Here is a 21,175-nt window from a genome sequence, read left to right as displayed (position 1 = left end):
TCAAATATACATAGGCAAAAAAAAAAAAAAAAAAAAAAAAAAAAAAAACAGAGGAAGAAAACAGAGCAAAGATCTTGCAGCTGTTTAGCTCTGCTTTTATGAAAATGTAAATATTTGAATTTTTTTGTATGAACTTTATTCTTAACTGTTCATGATTTTATTTTATTCCTCATTTGATTTACTTGGATCATTTCTGTAGATAACAGGTGACATTTTTATCTGTAAAATGAGTTGGAGAAGGACATGGTAAACTATTCCACTATCTTATGTCAAGAAAATCCCAATTAGGGTCATGAAAAATTCTACATGACTGAATTGAGTAAATAACGAAATTTACTTTATCAAAAGTGGGGTTTTTTTTTGTTTTGTTTTGCTTTTTTACAAATCTTCATTGTGAATCAATAAATTAATAAACATTTATTAAGCATTTAAGTGTGGTAGGCACCATGCTAACAGCTGGGGTGATGATGAAATTATTGCTTTAACTTGACCCACAGGTTGAGTCTCCACCAAAGTCCAAACTTGATTCCTTTCCATGGCATAGAGATCAAGATGGTTGCATGTATACTTAAGAAATTGTTTGCTTGTGCCTCATTTCAGTATTATTATCTATAAATTTTAAGTGGAACCTCCAACTGTGTTTCCTTCTTTTCCACTTCAGGTTGGGATGAAAGTACTCACACAGTTGTCAGCCAACCAACGGGTGAGACAAAATACATATCGGGAAAGCCTATTCTTGATAACAATGCTGTGAACTTGTTTTCTTCGATCCTCATTGCTCTCTTGCTTCCTAGTGCGGCATGGGCTCTCTGGCCCATAGAATGAACAGTTGTCAATTTCCATCATTTGGAGACTAAAACAGTCTAGTTGTACTTTGTGATTCCAAGATTTAACCTCAAAACAATCATTTCACCCACCTTACATGTAGGGATTTAATTAACTTTGCATTTTATCTTCCCATAATCATAAGCTGGAAACATTTCAGAAAAGAAAATTCTATAGGAAAAAAAACAAACATATCTTCCAGGACCTAAGCATGCAGCTTTCCAATTGAATAGAGCTGTTGGAGCAAAAAGAGGTTTTAAATAGAGTGGAGTTTTTTTTGTTGTTGGGTTTGGTTTTTTTTTTTTTTTAGTAAGAATTTTTTGTATTGGTTTCTGGAGCTAAATACATACATCTGTGGCATCCTTGAATTTTAACATAGAAGAGGGACCAGAAATTGCATGAAGAAATCTTAACTTCTCATATAAAAACACTGCTGTGCCTGCTACTGGCTTACCATATTTGCAGTGATTTAAACAAATATGTCTGTGGAAACAATTTTTGTAACTCTAGATTTTCCTATGGTTTTTCATAAATCTACCATACATAACTGTCCTAACTTAAATAATGTTTTTAGATCCTAATAAGCTGTATCCATATAAAAGCATTCTTATTTCTACCTGTTTAGTGGGAAAAGTTTAATAAAATGGGTAGTTACACTTTCTTTTGTCTTCTCACAATGGGGGGGAGGGGAGACTTGACTCCTAAGGGTAAAAAAAAACCAACCCAGATGTCTTGCATGTGTTTTAATGTAAATCACATGTACCCTACTGGCTAATTTGTTGTTGCTGTGTAGAAATTAATTTATTGATTTCAGTAGATTGCTTCTGAAATCTTTCATAAAGACCTTTCTTTTAAGTATCTGTAAAGTAATATAAGATTGCAATTTACAGTTTCTGTTTGAGGTGTTAATGCTTAATTACCATGGTACTCCTGGGAATGTGCTTCCTTTATTTTCTGATGAGAGACTTACTGGAAGATAGGATTTTTTTTTGTCATAGGGACCTACTGCATAATTTCCTTTACATTACATCAAATTTGTTTCCCTTCTTGTCACTTTTATTCCCAATTGTTATTTAACAAGTCTGTTTGCTTTTTTATTTTTCTACTTATCCCCTAATTTTTGCAGCACTTATATTCTACCCCCTTCCCTATCTAGCACATTGTGTTTTTTTTGACAGTTTTTTATAAAACCAAAAAAGGCAGTTGAACTATTCTGTAACCAACATATTGAGTCTTAATAAATCTGCAGTGTTCCACACCTGTACGAAAGTGGGGAGGAGAAAAGTTCATTTTCTCACTACTATGAAATTATGTCAGATGGCTGTGAGATGAAAAGGGAAGAAGGCCTTAGCAAATGGTCTCAATATTTCTGATAAAGGATGAGGCAAGATTCCCTGGCTGAAAAAGTGTTTGGAAGGAAGAGGTAATTTATAAAACATTTGAGAAGAAAAGTTTTGGAGCAGCTGCTGTGGTATATAGAATAGAACTTAGGGAAGAATAGTGGAATTGTGCTACTGAAGCAAGGGTCCAACTGAGATTAGATAATATAAATTTTTAGTTAACTCAATGATCATGGTTTCATGAATAGGACAAGGGAAAACGGAATTTGAGAGTAGAATGTAAGAGTTTCTTTTTTTATTTTTTTTTAATTATAGAATTTTATTTTCAAAATATATACACAATTTTCAACATTTACCCCTACAAAACCCTGTGTTCTAATTTTTAAAAAAATTTTCCCTCCCTAGTCAGCAAGTAATCCAGTATACATTATGATAAACATGGGCAGTTCTCTACACATATTTCCATAAATATGCTGCACAAGAAAAATCAGATCAAAAAGGAAAAAAGAGAAAACAAAATGGAAGCAAACAACAAAAAGAATGAAAATACTATGGGGTCTACATTCAGTTCCCACTGTCCTTTGGGTGCAGATGGCTTTCTTCATCATAAGACCATTGGAACTGGGCTGAATCACCTCACTGTTGAAAAGAGCCAAGTCCTTCAGAACTGATTATCATATAATCTTGCTGGCACCATGTATAATTATCTGGTTCTGCTCATTTCATTTAGCATCAGTTCATGCAAGTGTCTCTAGGCCTCTCTGAAATCATCCTGCTGATCATTTTTTATAGAATAATAATATTCAACAACATTCATATACCATAACTTGTTCAGCCATTCTCCAATTGATGGGCATCCACTCAGTTTCCAGTTTTTTGCCACTACAAAAAGGGCTGCCATATTTTTGCACACACTGCTGCTATCAAAACAGTTTGATAGTCCTTTTGGCATAGTTCCAAATTACTCTCCGGAATGGTTGAATCAGTTCACAACTCCACTAACAATGTATTAGTGTCCCAGTTTTCCCACATCTCCAACATAGAATGTAGAATTTTAACTAAGAGTTATGATTGGAAAGGAAAGAGAGTATATAGTCAGAGCTGATGGCCTAAGTAGGGAAGGAAGTGTAAAAAAGTTGCAGAGCTCAGTAAGGACAAAGATTAAGTCCAGAAAAGGTTAAGCATAGGGAGAGATGGAATAACTTAATGGAAAATAAATTAACAAATGACAAAACTATGCTGTTCTTGGTGAAGTTTCAGCTATAATAGGAAACTTGAGTTAGTTAAAACTGCTTACAAATTCTTGAAAATATCTTACTGTAGTTAAATATCATATAAAAGTATCAAATCCTGGAATGGTGGATTTGAACATTTATATAAGAATGTAGTAATGTACTACTCTGGGAAATATCTTATCAGAAGAATGGGAAATGCATTAATTTTTTTGCAGTAAGGAATCATGGTAGAAGTGTGTAGTAAGAGAAGAAAAATTAGTATGTTAAGAAATGTTAAAGTCACAATATGATCATGAAAAGACTCCACATTAGGGTTATAATAGATTACATGTAAGAATATGAATATAATTCCGTTCAACAAATGTTAAACCCCTAAGACTTTTTGATAGGTCCTAGGAATACAAAAACAAAACTGTCAACTCTCAAATAACTTTCTGCTAGGGGGATTAGATGAGTGGATGAAAAGCATTTATTTGGTACTTATTTCTATGCTATGAATACAAAAGAAAGATAGTCTTTTGCTCTCAGTTAGCCAGGCATAGTGGATTGAGTGCCACACAGTGGAATCAGGAGTACCTGATCTCCAATGTTACTTAATAGCTATGTGAGCTTCAGCAAGTCATTTAACCCTGTTTGCCTCACTTTCTTCATCTGTGAAATAAGCTAGAGAAAGAACCCAGTATCTTTACCTAGAAAACCTCAAATGGCTTCATTAAGAGTCAGACACAACTGAAATGACTGACCTAGTTCTCAATAAGCCTTGCATGTTAGTCCAGTAGACCACTTACACTGGAGAATCTTGACTACACGTTCAGGATTTTGGGTGTGAAAAATAACAATATAATACAATAACTTACTGTTAAATCAATTCTGTGGTACTTCTATCCATCCACTACCTCTCCAAGTCTGTTTATTTTTCCATTTCATTCCCAGCTGTCCCCTTCTCCTTTTGCCTTCAATCTTTCCCAACATCAGGCTCTTTTCCAGTGAATCCTGTCTTCTCATTATGTGGCCAAAGTATTTAAGCCTAAACTTCAATATTTGACCTTCCAGTGAATAGCCAGAATGAATTTCAAGTATTGACTGATTGGATGTTTTTGATGTTCAATAGACTTAAAAGTTTTTACTAACACCACAATTCAAAAGCATCACTTCTGCAAGACTCACTTTACCTTATCATCCAACTCTGACAGTTGTACATGGAAAAACTACAGTATTAACTATATGGACCTTTCTTAGGCAAGGTAATCTGCTTTTTAATACGCTATCCAGATTTCCCATAATTTCTTTCCAAGGAGCAAGTGTCTTTTAATTTCATGACTGAAATTACCATCTGCAATGATCTTTGAGTCCAGAAATATAAAGTCTGATACTGCTTCTGTTTACCTTATACTTGACAAGGAATGATGGGATAAGATGCCAAAATCTTAGGGTTTTTTGTTGTTGTTTCAAGAGGCTTCTTAATTTCAGTTCTCTTTCTGTCATCATTGTCTACATATGTGAGATTGATGTCTCTTCCAGCAGCTTTAACTCCAGTTTGTGATCTATTCAGCCTGCTGTGTTGCATGATATAGTCTACATATAAGCTAAATAAATGTGTACAGCCTTGTCATACTTCTTTCCAATCTTAAACCAATCATCTGTTTCATTTGACTTCCTTCTCCAGGATGTCTGGCTCTATCAGAAGCTACACTTGTGATTATTGCTAATGTTAAAATCTTTCATGTATCATTCTCTACATTTTTGAATAGAGTATTAGGTAATTGATTTTGCCCTTTCTGGAGGCAATGATTTTGTGAACCTGAAAAGGAAAAGGGGGTATGCCCGTGTTGGCAAAATGGATATAGTGAATGAAGAGACTAAAAAGGTATAGGCCAATGGAATTCTGATAAGAGACTTAACTGTCCCTAGGCATAGCCACTAGTAGTCCAGTTTTGTTCAAGAAACTCAAATGGGTCCAGGCAGTGAGGAGTCAAATAGCTTACTTCTTCCTGGGCTTACAATATTATGCATAAACTATAGAAACAAAAGGAAAAATTATCTTTACAATAGAACCATTTTATTTAGTTGCCTTATAACTTGTTCTGACTTAGTGCTTTAAAGTCACGTAAATTGAAATTATTTTCCTTATTTGGTAAATGAATAACTTTTAAAACTATAAAAATAAAAATGTTCTTTTTCATCCATGGACCTTTGCACTAACTAATAGTTTGGGGTTTTTTTTTTAGCTTCAGAAAAACCTGTGGCAAGTAGATTCAAGATTTTGCCATAAAAATGCGTTAATTGTATTTTAGTGGTTACATCAGAAAATAATTTCTATATCCTTTCTCCTCCCAAATTAAACTCTCCTGCTTTTCTTTTTCTTTTCCATCCTTCCCTTAACCTTTGCTTTGCAGTGGGAAGGTGCACTGTGAAAAAATATTTTATCATTCTTCACAGTCCCTGTGGAAATCCTTAAAGACAGCAAAAATCCAGAGTCACTCTGTAGCTCCAGAAAATAAATCAGGAAAGTGACTGAATCTTAAAAGGCTTAGCAGTTTGCCTAAATAATGGTGACAAGTAAAGGAACTTCACCAAACTTGGACTCTTTGCCAATTTGATTAAGCTTTTTCAGTCTTGGTTTTTTCATCTAAAAAATGAGGACAAAAATACTTAAATTCTGCTTTATAGGATTGTTCTGAAGAGTGTTTTATAAATCTTTTTTTTTTTTTTTTTTTCTGAAGCAATTGCAGTTAAGTGACTTGCCCAGAGTCACACAGCTAGGAAGTGTTAAGTATCTGAGGTCAGATTTGAACTCAGGTCCTCCTCACATCCCTATAATATAAGTATTCTCTTCCCTATTATCTCCATTTTATAGATGAGGAAACTAAGATTAAGTGGCTTGCCCATAGCCACATATGCCACAGCTGGCAAGCATTAAAAATGGGATTTAAACCCAAATTTTTCTGACAAGAAATCAGCTGCTCCATCCTGGCTCCAAACAGACAAAGCTGTATAGTCAAGTACATATGTGCAGCTTTTAGAAGGGCTTTTAAATAATATGATTTCTGAAAATTAAAGGTCTAACCTTTTTTTAACCTCTTTTTAAAATAGTTTGGGGTGGGGAAGATGGGGAACAATCTAGGAACATTTGAGGAACCCAATCTGGTGAAATTAAGAATGTCAGACATTTATCAAGGACATTAGGCTTTTAATAGTCTATTTGCATACAAAAATGTCAGGGAATACTTTGACAGAAATTATAACATGGTCTGAGTTTAAATCCAAGGGAACCAACCTTGCTAAATAAAGATGGATCCACCTATGGAAGAGTAACTTAGCTCTGGAGGATTCACTTGTGGTTGTACTTCTAAAAACATACAGCAAGAGATTCCAGGAAGTGTGATTGCACACATCGTTAGAAGGAAATTTAAGGAAGCTGCTTTCTAATCCTTCAGTTGGAGGATATGATTCTTAGAGCCAAGACTCCAAAGGAGTAGAACTGGTCTGTGGTGGAGTATTTTGAAAGGTGTTGATTATTTTTCTTGAAGATAGTATCAAACATAAAACATTCATTTTATAGTAAAACCTATCTTTTAAAAAATGTCTATATTTGGTGGGCTTCTAAAAAATTTAAAGATCCTCAAATTCATGCTCACTTCTATAAAGATAAGATTAATCCATTTATAAACCTGTTCAAGCTTTAGGTTTATAGAACAATAGTCTTGATATATTAATTTTAAAAAATAATTTGTGCTGAAAATGAAGTAGAATAAAAACTTTTTAATCACTTGAAGAATATACAAAAGAAATTTTCATTTTATTAAAAGACCTGGATATAAGAGTAGCTAAGGAACTTATTTGCTCTAAGTAGATTGCTAAGTTTTGGTCTTAGTCCATTTGAACGAAAAAAGTTAATAGCTGTCTTATGATGCTACATTGAAACACATTTAACCAAAATATTATTTAATATTTTGGCTATGCATAAATATTTCTGTTTTGAGAGAGGGGAAAAAGAAAAAGAATTTTTATGATAAATTAACATAATTCCCTTTTGTTCTATATTTGCTCTTTTTGCTCCAGTGATGTCTTAGCACATTTTGTTGGACAGAAGCAAAATATTTCCTTTCATCCAAATCATTTTACAAAAGAGGATTGTAAAGGATTTTGATAGTTTAAGGAAGTTGTTTTCTCTTTAGTCTATCAGATTTAAACACTGAATAGGTGTTTAATAGGCAAAGGGCTGAATAAATAGAGCCTAGAGTCAGGAAGAACTGAGTTGAGATTTGGTTTCAGACACTATGTAACTCTGGTCAAATCACTTAACTTCTGCTTTAATACTTTAGAGAAGGAAATAGGAAACCACTCCAGTATCTTTGCCAAGAAAACTCCTTGAACAGTATAGTTCATAGGATCATGAAGAGTCAGACATGATTAAAAATAAGGTGTTTATTAACAAATGCTTACTCACTGATGAAGAAAATCTGTTCCTTCTAGCATCCCTTTTTTTTTTTTTCCTTTTTGTAATAACCTTTTCCTTAACTGCTTTACTTCTGGCCAAAGTGGAAGGGATGGATAGAAGAAAGAAGAAAGGAAAGGAGGAGGGAGGGAGGAAAGATAGGAATGAGTTACAGAGGAAGGCTTTATTACACTTAAGAGTATCAGCAGGTGATGGGGAGTGCCACATTCACAATTCAGCAAACAATATTTATATATTATATGAAACAGAAAAAAATGGTCACTACAATAAGCATAGCTGGTCGTAAAAATAAAAAAATGCTTTGCTTGTTAAAGAAAATTATTTTATTTCCTTTGCTATAGAACATAGAGAGATAAGGGAATTTTCTTGCTTACTAAATTAAACAGAAGCACTTGTCAGACTGGATAAGGGATGGAGACATTTTAAAGTCTCTGAAATTCTTTTTTTTGTTTATATTGGAGAAGGAAATAAGACAACTGAAGGAAACCAGGTGTGGTAACTGATCTTTGAAATTCATGCAGGGAACATACATAAGAAAATAGCTGCTATAGAACAAGATGGAGTGAATTATTTTCTTCCAGAAATTTGCTTTCTTTTTTATTATAGCTTTTTATTGACTATATATATATATATGTATATATATATATACATATTTATGCAGTTGTCTTGCTACACAAGAAAAATCGGATTTAGAAAGAATGATGTCAAATTATCCATTGGTCTTTGGGATTTGGTACCTTCACTACAAAGTTATTTCCTTTTTTTTTATTATTATTATAGCTTTTTATTGACAAAACATATGCATGGGTTTCAAAATTGACCCTTGCAAAAACTTCTATTCCAACATTTTCCCTCCTTCCCTCCATCCCCTCCCCTAGATGGCAGGTAGTTCTATACATGTTAAATATGTTAAAATATATGTTAAATAATATGTATACATATTTATACAGTTGTCTTCCTACACAAGAAAAATCATATTTAGAAAAAAGGTAAAAGTAACCTAAGAAGAAAAACAAAAATGCAAGCAAACAATAACAGAAAGAATGTAAATGCTATGTTGTGGTCCACACTCATTTCCCAGGGTTTTTTTTGCTGGGTATAGATGGTTCTGTTACTTACTGTTCAATTGGAACTGATTTGGAGCCTTTCATTGTTGATGATAGCCACGTCCATCAGAATTGATCATCATATAGAACTGTTGAAGTGTATAATCTCCTGGTTCTTCTCATTTCACTTAGCATCAGTTCATGTAAATCTCTCCAAGCCTCTCTGTATTCATCCTACTCGTCATTTCTTACAGAACAGTAACATTTCATAGCATTCATATACCACAATATATTCAGCGTCCAATTGATGGGCATCTACCCAGTTTCCAGTTTCTAGCCACTACAAAAAGGGCTGCCACAAACATTTTGGCACATACAAGTCCCTTTCCCTTCTTTAATATCCCTTTGAGATATAAGCCCAGTAGTAACACAGTTAGATCAAAGGGTATGCACAGTTTGACAACTTTTTGAGTATAGTTCTAAATTCCTCTCCAGAATGGTTGGATCTGTTCACAATTCCACCAACAATGCATCAGTCTCCCAGTTTCCTCACATCCCCTCCAATATTTGTCATTATCTTTCTCTGTGATTCTAGCCAGTTTGACAGGTGTGTAGTGGTATCTCAGAGTTGTCTTAATTTGCATTTCTCTCATTAATAATGACTTAGAGCATCTTTTCATATGGCTAGAAATAGTTTCAATTTCTTCATCTGAGAATTGTCTGTTTGTATCCTTTGACCATCTATCAATTGGAGAATGGCTTGATTTCTTATAAATTAGAGTCAATTCTCTATATATTTTGGAAATGAAGCCTTTATCAGAACCTTTAATTGTAAAGATGTTTTCCCAGTTTATTACTTCCCTTCTAATCTTGTTTGTATTAGTTTTGTTTGTACAAAAGCTTTTTAACTTGATATAATCAAAATTTTCTGTTTTGTGATCAATAGTGATCTCTAGTTCTTCTTTGGTAACAAATCCCTTCCTCCTCCACAGGACCGAGAGGTAAACCTATCCTATGTTCTTCTAATTTATTTATAATCTCATTCTTTATGCCGAGGTCAGGAACCCATTTTGATCTTATCTTGGTGTACGGTGTTAAGTGTGGGTCAATGCCTAGTTTCTGCCATACTAATTTCCAATTTTCCCAGCAGTTTTCGTCAAATAGTGCATTCTCATCCCAAAGTTGGAATCTTTGGGTTTGTCAAACACTAGATTGCTATAGTTACTATTTTGTCCTATGAACCTAACCTATTCCACTGATCAATTAGTCTATTTCTTAGCCAATACCAAATGGTTTTGGTGACCACTTATAATATAGTTTTAGATCAGGTACAGGTAGGCCACCCAGATATTTACTTTCAAACAAAAGGAAGAAATAATAAACACATTTTAAGAAATTTTGTAACAAATCATCAGCTGTCATAAATAACAAAATTGTCAGTTATGTTATAAGAGTATCCCAAGAGTATTAATGGCCTGTATATGTATGTTATCCTATATTACTGTATTTTTAAGAAATCTGTGTTAAAATTGTAATAAAGTCTAAAATTTATCTGAATTAAAATACAAGCTAAAATTGCTTGTAGAGATTGTTTTATGAAAAGTAGAATGAAGTCTGATTTTTTTTTTTATAAGAAAGAACTTTGGTCCTTAAATTCAACATTTATTGAACACACAATGCAGTTGGTGCTACAAAGACAAAAAACCAACAAACAAACAAAAAAAAAAACAACAACAAAAAAAAAAACAAACAGTACTGGGAGGATTTAATGTATAAACAAGTAATTAGACACTGTCAAAGTGATTTGCATATTGATTCCTACATTACACTGTGAGCTTGAGAGCTGGGACTATCCTTTACCATTGTTAATATTTCCAACATTTTCAAAGAGTACCTTGCACATGATAGACATTTAATAAATATTCAAAGATTAACTGCCCATCCCTATACCAAAGGTTCTGTTTTTTCATCAATCTGTTGTTGTTCAAACATTTTTCAGTTGTGTTCATCTCCTCATGAGATAACTTATTTGGGATACAGGAATTGTTTGCTATTTCCTTCTCCATGTCATTTTTTAGATGATGAAACTGAAGCAAATAGGGTCTGACCAGGATTACGTAGCTAATAAGTGTTTTGATACTATATTTGAACACAGGAAGATGAGGTTTCCTGCTTTTTGCCACCCAGCTGTCTTTTCTTTCTCCAAAATATGTTAAAATGAAGTTTCCTAATTCTCAGTTTGTCCCAGGTTGTGGTGTTCTCTTCTTTTATATAATATAATCATTCTCTGTGGGAGCAAGTTTCTTGGGGAGGTTTTCTGGAGGCAGCCTTAGTTTCAGTTCAAAGTAATAATCACCTCAAATATAGCCAGCTGATAAAATCCAAACATTTATTTCTTATCTCTTTCCTTGGTTCCGAGAGCTCTCGTTGCTAATCTTTTGCCTCTGCCAGCTTCGGCTTCTCTTCTTCCAAATATCTCCAGCCAGCACCAAGGTGAAAGTTGGAATGAATCTGTCTTGCCTCCAAGAGAGGGCTTCTGGCTCTCCCAGAGTGCTCTGTGTCTGTCCCAGAGTGCCCTTTGGCCCTGGGAGCTTCTTGCTTATATGAGCAATATAAAGGTGTGAACACAAGCATTGTTTCTATCAGTTCCACTTAGTACCTTGTTTCAAGTTCTGGCCCAAAATATCTCCTTGTAAGATCAGATCAATCACACTGAACCATGCTAAATTAGATAATTATTGTCTCTATCAACTCTTGAATTAACACCAACACCAGATGACAAAATTGCTATTTAAGACTTTGTACATTTATACAAGTAGTATACATAACTTGATGGCCCAGTGGATAGAAAGCTGGACCTACGTGTAAGAAGGACCTGAGTTCAAATCCTACTTTGGACACTTATTAGCTATGTAATCCTGAGCAAGTCACTTGATCATTGTTTGCCTTTTTTCCTTATTTGTAAAATGGTGGTAACTATCGCTCCTATCTCAAAGGGTTTTTGTGATAATAATTGTAAAGCACTTAGCATGGTAGCTGGCACATAGTAAACATTATATAAAATGTTATTCTGAGCCATTCATGGCCAAGAAAAATAACAGAGTAACATTAAATTACAATAAGATGTTCTGTATTGGTTAAAGCCACTAGCAGAATACTCAAAACAGATCTGTGATTTCAGAAATGTGATTATTTCTTCCAATTATAATACAGATAACCCATCCATGTCTGTCTATGCTATGGGTACTGTGGACACTCTGTCCCTAACCTCTTACAAGTTCACCAAAAGAATTTACTCATTTTCAACCCAGAAGCAATGCCACAAATAAAATTAGCCCTAAGCAATTAGAAAAATATTAATTGCTTGTGGGTAGGCCAAATGTTAAAAATGACAATTCTACCTGAATTACTTATTCAGTGCCATACCAATCAAATTAGAAAATTTGTCTGGAAGAGCAAAAGGTCAAGGATATCAAAAGAATCCATGAAAAAAGTGATCTCAAGCTGCTTTAGGAAGTAGTAATCATCAAAACCATTTGGTACTGATTAAAAATTAGAATGGTAGATTAGTGGAATTGATTATATTAATATGTAAATTTACTACTGTAAATGACCAAAAGATCACTTTCACAAAAATTGCTGGGAAAACTATAAGTCATTTTGGTAGAAACTGGGTATAGACCATCTTACACTGTGTACTGAGATAAAAAATACTTAGACATGAAAGATATCATAAGCAAATTAGGGCAGCATAGAATTATTTCCCTGTGAGCTTTATGGATAAGGGAAAAATTTATTGCTAAAAGAGAATGTTACAGGCTATAAAATTGATAATTTTGGTTATGTCAAATTTAAAAGGTTTTGCACAAACAAAAATGCAATAAAGATTAGAAGAAAAGGAGAAAATTGGGAAAATTGCAGCAGTTTTCTCTGGGAGGCCTCATTTCTCAAATAAATGGAGAATTGAGTTGAATTTAAAAGAATGAGGTCAGAGAATATGACTAGTTTTGAAAGGAAAAAAATCAAAGCTGTGTATAGTTTTTAAAAAAATGTTCTAAAGCATTTTTGGTTTTGTTTTTTTTTCTTGGTTTTTTTCTTTTTAATAGCTTTTTATTTACAAGTTAGATGCATGGGTAATTTTACAGCATTGACAATTGCCAAACCTTTTGTTCCAATTTTTCCCCTCCTTCTCCCCACCTCCTCCCCTAGATGGCAGGATGAACCAATACATGTTAAATATATTAAAGTATAAATTAAATACAAAATAATATACATGACCAAACCGTTATTTTGCTGTACAAAAACAATCGGGCTCTGAATTATTGTACAATTAGCCTGTGAAGGAAATCAAAAGATGCAGGCATTTTTGATTAGAGAAATACAGATTAAAACAATTTTGAGGTGTTACTTCACACTTCTCAGATTGGCGTCTATGACAGAAAAAGGGAAATGATAAATATTGGAGGGAATGTGGAAAAAATAAGAATACTAATGCACTTTTGATGAAGTTGTGACCTGATCTAACCATTCTAGAGAGCAATTTAGAACTGTGCCCAAAGGGGTTATAAAATTGCATAACCTTTAACCCATTAATGCCATTATTAGGTCTGTATCACAATGAGATTTGAAATAAGGAAAATGACTTATATTTACAAATATCTGTGTAGGAATTCTCTTTGTGGTAGCAAAAAATTGGAAATCAAGGGTTGCCTATCAATTGGGAAATGGCTGAACAAATTCTGTTATAAGATTGTGATGGAATGCTATTGTGCTGTAAGAAATGAGCATAATGTTTTCAGAAAAGCTTGAGATGTTTTACATGAACTGATGCCAAGTTAAGTGAGCAGTAATTCAATGATCTAAGACAATTCCAAAGAACGTCTGATGAAAAATGCTAACCATCTCCAGAGAAATAAAGATATAGAGCCTGAATACAAATTAAAGCATATTTTATCCTTTGTTTTTTCCTCCTGCTCTCCTTCTTTTCTCCTCCTTTTTCTTCATTTTCTTTTGCAACATAGCTAATATGGAAGTGTTTTGACCAAACCTAATTCCAGAGAACTCATTATGAAAATGCTCACTAACTCTAGTAAGAGAGGTGATAGAATCAAAGTTCAGATTGAGGCAAATTTTTTTGACATGGCCATTGCAGGAATTTGTTTTGCTTGACTATACATATTTAATGTCTTGCTTTTCTTGCTTAGTGGAGGCAAGGAGGGAAAGAATATAAACCTGAAAATAAAATAAAATTTCTACTTTCAAAAAATGAAAGAATGCTGGTATCATTAAAGGCATCTTAAATATTCCTGAAAGCAATATAGAACCTCTGTAGGTTATCCATTTTTTTTTATTTACAAATCATAATTGTCAATCTTAATATTACATATTTTCACCTGCTTGATATTTTCTTTGTAGAAAGTTGGTAATAAACAAGAGTCTTTTGAATGGCAACAGATTGTTTCTCTGAGGTTTTGCAGTATTCTGAGGTTTAATGCATCCTGCAGACAAGATCACTGTAAGAATACATCAACATTAATCAAGAATCCCCCTTGAACTTGAACCCTGTGTTGAACCACCATAGCAAATGCCCTTAGCAAACATATCTTTCATACATATCTTCATGGTTCTCCAGTAAAGTTTAATTCTGTCACAGCTATCTAGGAATCTTAAATAATGCTGATATATGCATGGGACACACAGTCCTTATTGGAAGAGAGCCATAAACTATTTTGCTTTAAGAATTAGAATATAAGAAGAATGCCAGGCATTGTACTAAGTTCTTTACCAATAGCTCATTTTATCCTCAACATCTATAAGAAGAGCTATTATTCCCATTTCCAGTTGAGAAAACTAAGGTGGAGGTTAAGTCACTTGCACAAGGTAATATAGCTAGTACGAGTCTAAGGCTGGCTGGATTTGAATTCATGTCTTCCTTACTCCAAATCCAGCACTCATCCAGTGCACCACTTATCTGCTTCTATCAAATTAAATGCTTTTTTATGATCAACAAATAATATGTATTTTTTGGTATTATTTGAACCTTTGTGTTGGTAAAATGTATGCTACTGTGTAATGTTGTTTGTAAAATGTCTGTTTAGTTTCTACTCATTGGAGAAATTCTTATTAAAAATTGTATTTAGTTGGAAAAGTAGACCTGTAGTTGATGTATACAAATGTCTTCTTCAGTAGAATATGAATCAAAATATGTTTAAATTTCCATATGTTATATATTTCTGAATTTGAACGTAAGTCCTTCCTATGGTCACTATTGATACCACCAATCTCTGTTGGTGTTTCTTTTCCAAAACACAGCCAGGTGATAAAAGTTCAGATCTTTTATTGTGTCCTTCAGTATAGCCCAGTTAACTCAGAGGCCTATCTCTCTGCTTGGTTCTAAGAGCTCTGCCTGAATGTCTCCAAATCCAAAGGTAGAAGATGCAATGAATCTCTCTTGCCTCGGACAGAGGGTTTGTGGGCTTCCTCCCAGAGTGCTCCTCTCCGACCCCTGGGAATGTTCCCAAGTAATTCTTTTGAATGGCTCACTGGAGCTGTAATTATGCTACTTCTCTGAGAGTGGGATTGTGGGATATCTCCCAGCATGCTCTCTGAAATCTCCCAAACATGTGAACTCCAATGAGTACTTAAATATTTCTTGCTTCTATGAGCTCTCTAAAGGTGTGAACACAAGCGTCGTTTCTAGCAGTTGTACTTAGTACCTTGTTTCAAGTTCTGGCCCAAAATATCTCCTCCTAAGATCAAATCAATCATATTGAACCATGCTAAATTAGATAATTATTGTCCCTATCAACTCTAATGGCTTAACACTTTGTAAAGATTCCAACAAATCTCCATTTTCACATCCTTTCAAAGGCAATTAATTTGAGGATTATGTAGGCTTATTCCTCTTATCTCATCTCAATCACCATATCCAGAACATGGCTTTTAGTAAGTATTTAATAAACATTGCTAAGTGAGTTTTCTACACCCAAAAACAATATACTAACCAAAGTGAGATAAGACATTTAAATTTTATTTTTATGTCCTAAATGTTTTTTGTCACCAATCCTATAAATTCTATATTGCTATATGAAGCTGAGCATGATCAAGTGATTGGCTCATGATAACAGCTATTAAATGTTAAAAGGTAGGATTTGAACCCAAATTGCCATTAACTTAAAAGTCCAGCATTTATTCCCTACTTGATTACACTTTTAATAGACATATGTAAAAGATAATGAAGTTAACATGCTATTGCTCAATTGTGTTCAACTTTTTGTGACTCTTTGTTGTTTTCTTGGTAAAAATACTGGAGTGGTTTACCATTTATTTTTCCAGTTCATTTTACAGATTAGAAAACTGATGCAAAGGGTCACATTATTAGCAAATACCTTGGCTAGGGCAGATTTGAACTCATGAATATGAGTCTTTCTGACTCTAGATGTGGTATTCTATCCACTGTGCCACCTAGCACCCCATAAAAGTTCCTGCTAAAATTTTATCTTATGTAAAACATTTAATTCAATTGAACAAACATTAAGCACCTAAAACATGCTTAATGAAAGTGACAGTGTGGGGAAAATGATGGTGTGGAATAGTGGGTGGAGAACTTAACTGGGACTTGTGATGACTTGGTTCAAATCTCACTACTGATACATACTAGCTTTGTGACTCTAGATGGATTACTTATCAGTATTCTTGGCAACTCTTAAAACTATGAGTTTATACAACAATTGCATTTCTGCATTGGCTGAAGTAATTCTCTCATCCAGAGCTTCCTAGACCTTTGAAATCATAGATCTCGATTCAAAAAAAAAAAAAAAGCTAATAAATTGTGCTAGGACTGTGTGAGGATAGAAAGACTAAAAGGAAACTAACACTGTCCTGAAAAATGGCAATATAGAATCTTTAGGGATGCCGATACTTGCTGGAAAGGAGATTAATGATGATCCATCAAAGGTGACTGAAAAGAAACACAGAGGAAAGAAGAGGATTAAAAGAAAATCTTTTTATGGAAGTTAGGGCAGGCAGAAATGACCTAAAAAAGAGGGTGAACCATAGAGTCAAATTAGGTGAAGTATGGTAAGGACTGAAAATAGTCTATTGAATTTAGCAAGCAAAATGGGGGAGGGGGGAGGAAAAAAGGAATAGGTTAATTGAAACCACTCAAAAGTATTAGGCAAAATTATAGAAAGTACCATATGTTTTACAGTAGAGAAACAACTTACTTAGCAGCATGATTTCTCAAAAGAAGAGTAAGTTCAACTGGTACAGCAAAAGCTAGCTGGCACAAGAGCAAAGCCAAGATGCTGCCTAGCAACTACACTGGCAACTTCAATAATGGATAAAAGTTCTAATTTTAAAGTCCAACTTTAAAAGGCTCCATAAACCAGGAGATCATTATATACCTCAACAACGATACTGTATGAGGATGTATTCTGATGGAAGTGGATTTATTCAACAAAGAGAAGATCTAACTTGGTTTCAATTGATCAAGAATGGACAGAAGCAGCTACACCCAAAGAAAGAACACTAGGAAATGAATGTAAACTGCTTGTATTTTTGCTCTTCTTCCCGGGTTATTTATACCTTCTAAATCCTATTCTCCCTGAGCAACAAGAGAACTGTTCGGTTCTGCACACATATATTGTATCCAAGATCTACTGTAACCTATTTAACATGTATAGGACTGCTTGCCATCTGGGGGAGAGGGTGGAGGGAGGGAGGGAGGGGAAAAGTTGGAACAGAAGTGAGTGCAAGGGATAATGCTGTAAAAAATTACCCTGGCAATAAAAAGTTATTAAAAAAAAAAAAAAAGAAAGAAAGAAAGAAACCTTAAAAAAAAATAAAAATAAAAAAAGTCTCCATAGCAGATTTCCCTTCGGAAATACAAATTTTCACAGATTTCCTAGTCAAGAGGAATTAAGGGTAATTCTTAGCATTTTTTCAGAAAAAAAAAATTACGTTCTGATAAAAATGTATTGAATGGAGTAATCTCTCACATAAATCTGGGACTGTGCCTTCTCTGTTCTAAAATCTTAAGTGCTTACTAAATAAAATTCAAATCTCTTACCACCTGTTATTCAGGGTTTTCCATTATCTGGCATCATCTATCTTTCTACTCTTATCTCATACTATGAATATTCCTTCCAAACTTTCTATCCTTTTAAACATATATTGATAAACCTCTTCTGCTCTGTCCTTTTTCCTTGTTCTGTGCCTGGAATTTTGTTGTCAAGTCATTTCAATCATGTCTGACTCTTCATGATGCCATTTCGGATTTTCTTGGCAAAGAAAGTGGAGCCTTCTCCAGTTCAGATGAAGAAACTAAAGCAAACAGGACTAAGTAACTTGCCCAGGGTGACCCAGATTTGAATTCAAGAAGATGAATCTTCTTGACTTTAGGCCCAGTACTGTGCCACCCAATTGCTTCTGGAACACTTTTCTTAAGTCTATCCATTGTATTCCTATTAATCCTTTAAAAGTTGAGTCAAATGCTACTTTCTCCACTAAACTTCTTCTGAAAATGTCTAGGAATCAACTTCCCAGAGCATATAAATGGTTTATATGAATTCATTTAACAAAGTGCTGCTTAAAGAAATGAAGAATAGCTTAAATAATGAGAGAATATTCAGTGCTTATGGTTAGATTGTACTAATATTATAAATACTACCAAAATTAATTCACACATTTGATGCTATACCAATAAAGTTACCAAGGAAATACTTTATAGAACTTAGTAAAATAGTAATTCATTTGGAAAAATAAAAGATCTAGAATATCAAGAGAAATAATGAAAATAAGTAGGGACAAAAGAGGAATAGCACTTACAGAACTCAAGCTATATTATAAAGCAGCAGTCATCAAAACTACAGAGTATTTTTTAATAGCTTTTTATTTACAAAACATGCATGGGCAGTTTTTCAGCATTGACCCTTGCAAAACCTTCTGTTCCAACTTTTCTCCTCCTTCCCCCTATCTCCTACCCTAGATGGCAGGTAGTCCAATACATGTTAAATATGTTAAAGTATATGTTAAATACAATATGTGTATACATATGTATACAGTTATCAAAAAACCTGATGAGAAGGAAAATGCAAGCAAACAATAACAGAAAGAGTGGAAATGCTATGTTGTGGTCCACACTCATTTGCCATTGTTCTTTTCTCTGGGTGTAGATGACTCTCTTCATTCCTGAACAACTGGAACTGGTTTGGATCATCACATTGTTGAAGAGAGCTATATCCATCAGAATTGATCATCATATAGTATTGTTGTTGAAGTATACAATGATCTGGTTCTACTTATTTCACTTAGCATCAGTTCATGTAAGTCCCTCCAGGCTTCTCTGAAATCATCCTGCTGGTCATTTCTTATAGAACAATAATATTCCATAACATTCATATACCACAATATATTTAGCCATTCTCCAACTGAGGGCATCCATTCAATTTCCAGTTTCTAGCCACTACAAAAAGGGCTGCCACAAATATTCTTGCACATACAGGTCCCTTTCCCTTCTTTAAGATCTTTTTGGGATATAAGCCCAATAGTAACATTGGTGGATCAAAAGGTATGCACAGTTTGATAACTTTTTGAGCATAGTTCCAAATTGCTCTCCAGAATGGTTGGATCCATTCATACATTCACCAACAATGTATCAGTGTCCCAGTTTTCCCACATCTCCTCCAACATTCATCATTATCTTTTCCCGTCATCTTAGCCTATCTGAGCAGTATCTAGTAGTATCTCAGAGTTGTCTTAATTTGCATTTCTCTGATCAATAATGATTTGGAGCATCTTTTCATATGACTACCTAGTACTGGTTAAAGAACAGAGAAATTCTGGATAAGGGGAATTCAGAAACATTATGTCCTTATTGTCTGGATAGGTAGGCAACTTTTTTTTGGCAATTCTTCTAAACATATTAACACATTTATCATGCTGTGCAAGAAAAATCAGATCAAAAGGGGGAAAAAATGAGAAAAAAAAAACTAGCCAACAAACAACAAAGATGAAAATACTATATTGTGATCCATTCAGCTCCATAGTCCTCTCTCTATATGCGGATAACTCTCTCCATCATAAATGTAGTAGAATTGCCTTGAATCACCTCATTGGTGAAAAGAGCCAAGTCCATTACAGTTAATCATAATGGGATACAGCTTCTGGGGAAATATAGCAGTGCTCCTAAGTTCCCCTGACCTTAGAGTGCTGTTACTCTAACAATCTGTCCTTCAATGATTCTAAAGTATTTGACCTTAGGATAGTCGTATAAACATTGCTAACTGTCAGACAGATAATGTGTTGGTCAGTGATAACCAAGTTCCTGAGACAATAGTGAATAGACCACCTCCTCATTACCTGTAAGCCACAAAATTAGCAAATAGATAACATGAAACTCTGGTCTCTCTAACTTTGTCCTATAAATTTATCTTTCTCCTGGTTCTTTGCTAAATCCTTTTGGAACTTAGCCTGCTTCAGTTGGTGTTACAATCACAATAAACTTTGCTCTTTGACTTGGATATGTGTTAAAACTTACAAATTCTTTTGAGACACCTTGCAACAACAGTCTGCAACCCCAATCTTTTGGCGTCTCCTTTTGTACCTCAACAATTGCCTAATCTTGTTTCTGTATACAATGTTCTCCTTGTTCTATTTACTTCACTTAGCATCAGTTCATGTCAATCTTTCTGGGCTTTTTTGAAATTAAAGGCAATATATTTTTAACCAAAGGAGATAGAGGGAATTCTGAAAGATTGAATAGATAAACTTTGATTACTTGAAACTGAAAAGCATCTGCACAAACATTAAACTATGAGAAGGTAAGTGATTAAATAGGAAAAAAATCTTTGTATCATATTTCTCTGATAAAGATTTGATATCCAAGATATAAAAACAAAAAAATGGTAACAAGACAATATTAGAAAAGCTGTGGAATGATAGTACACTAATATAATACTGCTGGGGGTTGTGAAATGATGGTACATAAATGCAATGAAATATTACTATTGTATAAGAAATTGTGTATATAATGAATACTGAGAAGCATGGAAAATATGAACTGAAGCAGAGGAAGTAAGCAAAGTCAAGAAAACTATGCATAGTAACTACAAGATAAATGAACAATGACATACCAAGAAATCACAAGTAAATATGAAATTATAAAGATCAAGGAGAAATCAAATGAAAAGCTATAAGTCCCCATTGTGAAAGTGTAAAGTTTTGGGACTTTTTCAATGTATTGATCAGTAGTGCTGACGTTATTTAAAA

The 21,175-nt window shown here is 33.9% G+C and overlaps 1 protein-coding gene across 2 annotated transcripts in view; it reads left to right on the top strand.

Moving 5' to 3' along the window:
• Positions 1-1,592, top strand: part of TMEM19 (transmembrane protein 19) — a 57,958-nt gene extending 56,366 nt beyond the window's left edge. For both annotated transcript variants that reach the window (XM_031938975.1, XM_003772463.4), the window contains exon 7: positions 662-1,592. In XM_031938975.1, coding sequence (XP_031794835.1) covers positions 662-825 — 164 coding nt within the window. In that variant the 3' untranslated portion in view covers positions 826-1,592. The remainder of the gene's footprint in view (positions 1-661) is intronic.
• Positions 1,593-21,175: the final 19,583 nt, after the last annotated feature.

The sequence above is a fragment of the Sarcophilus harrisii genome, chromosome 5 (genome assembly GCF_902635505.1).
Source record: "Sarcophilus harrisii chromosome 5, mSarHar1.11, whole genome shotgun sequence".
Lineage (NCBI taxonomy): Eukaryota > Metazoa > Chordata > Mammalia > Dasyuromorphia > Dasyuridae > Sarcophilus > Sarcophilus harrisii.
The sequence above is the reverse complement of the archived record's forward strand: the minus strand, read 5'-3'. Positions and strand labels throughout refer to the sequence as shown.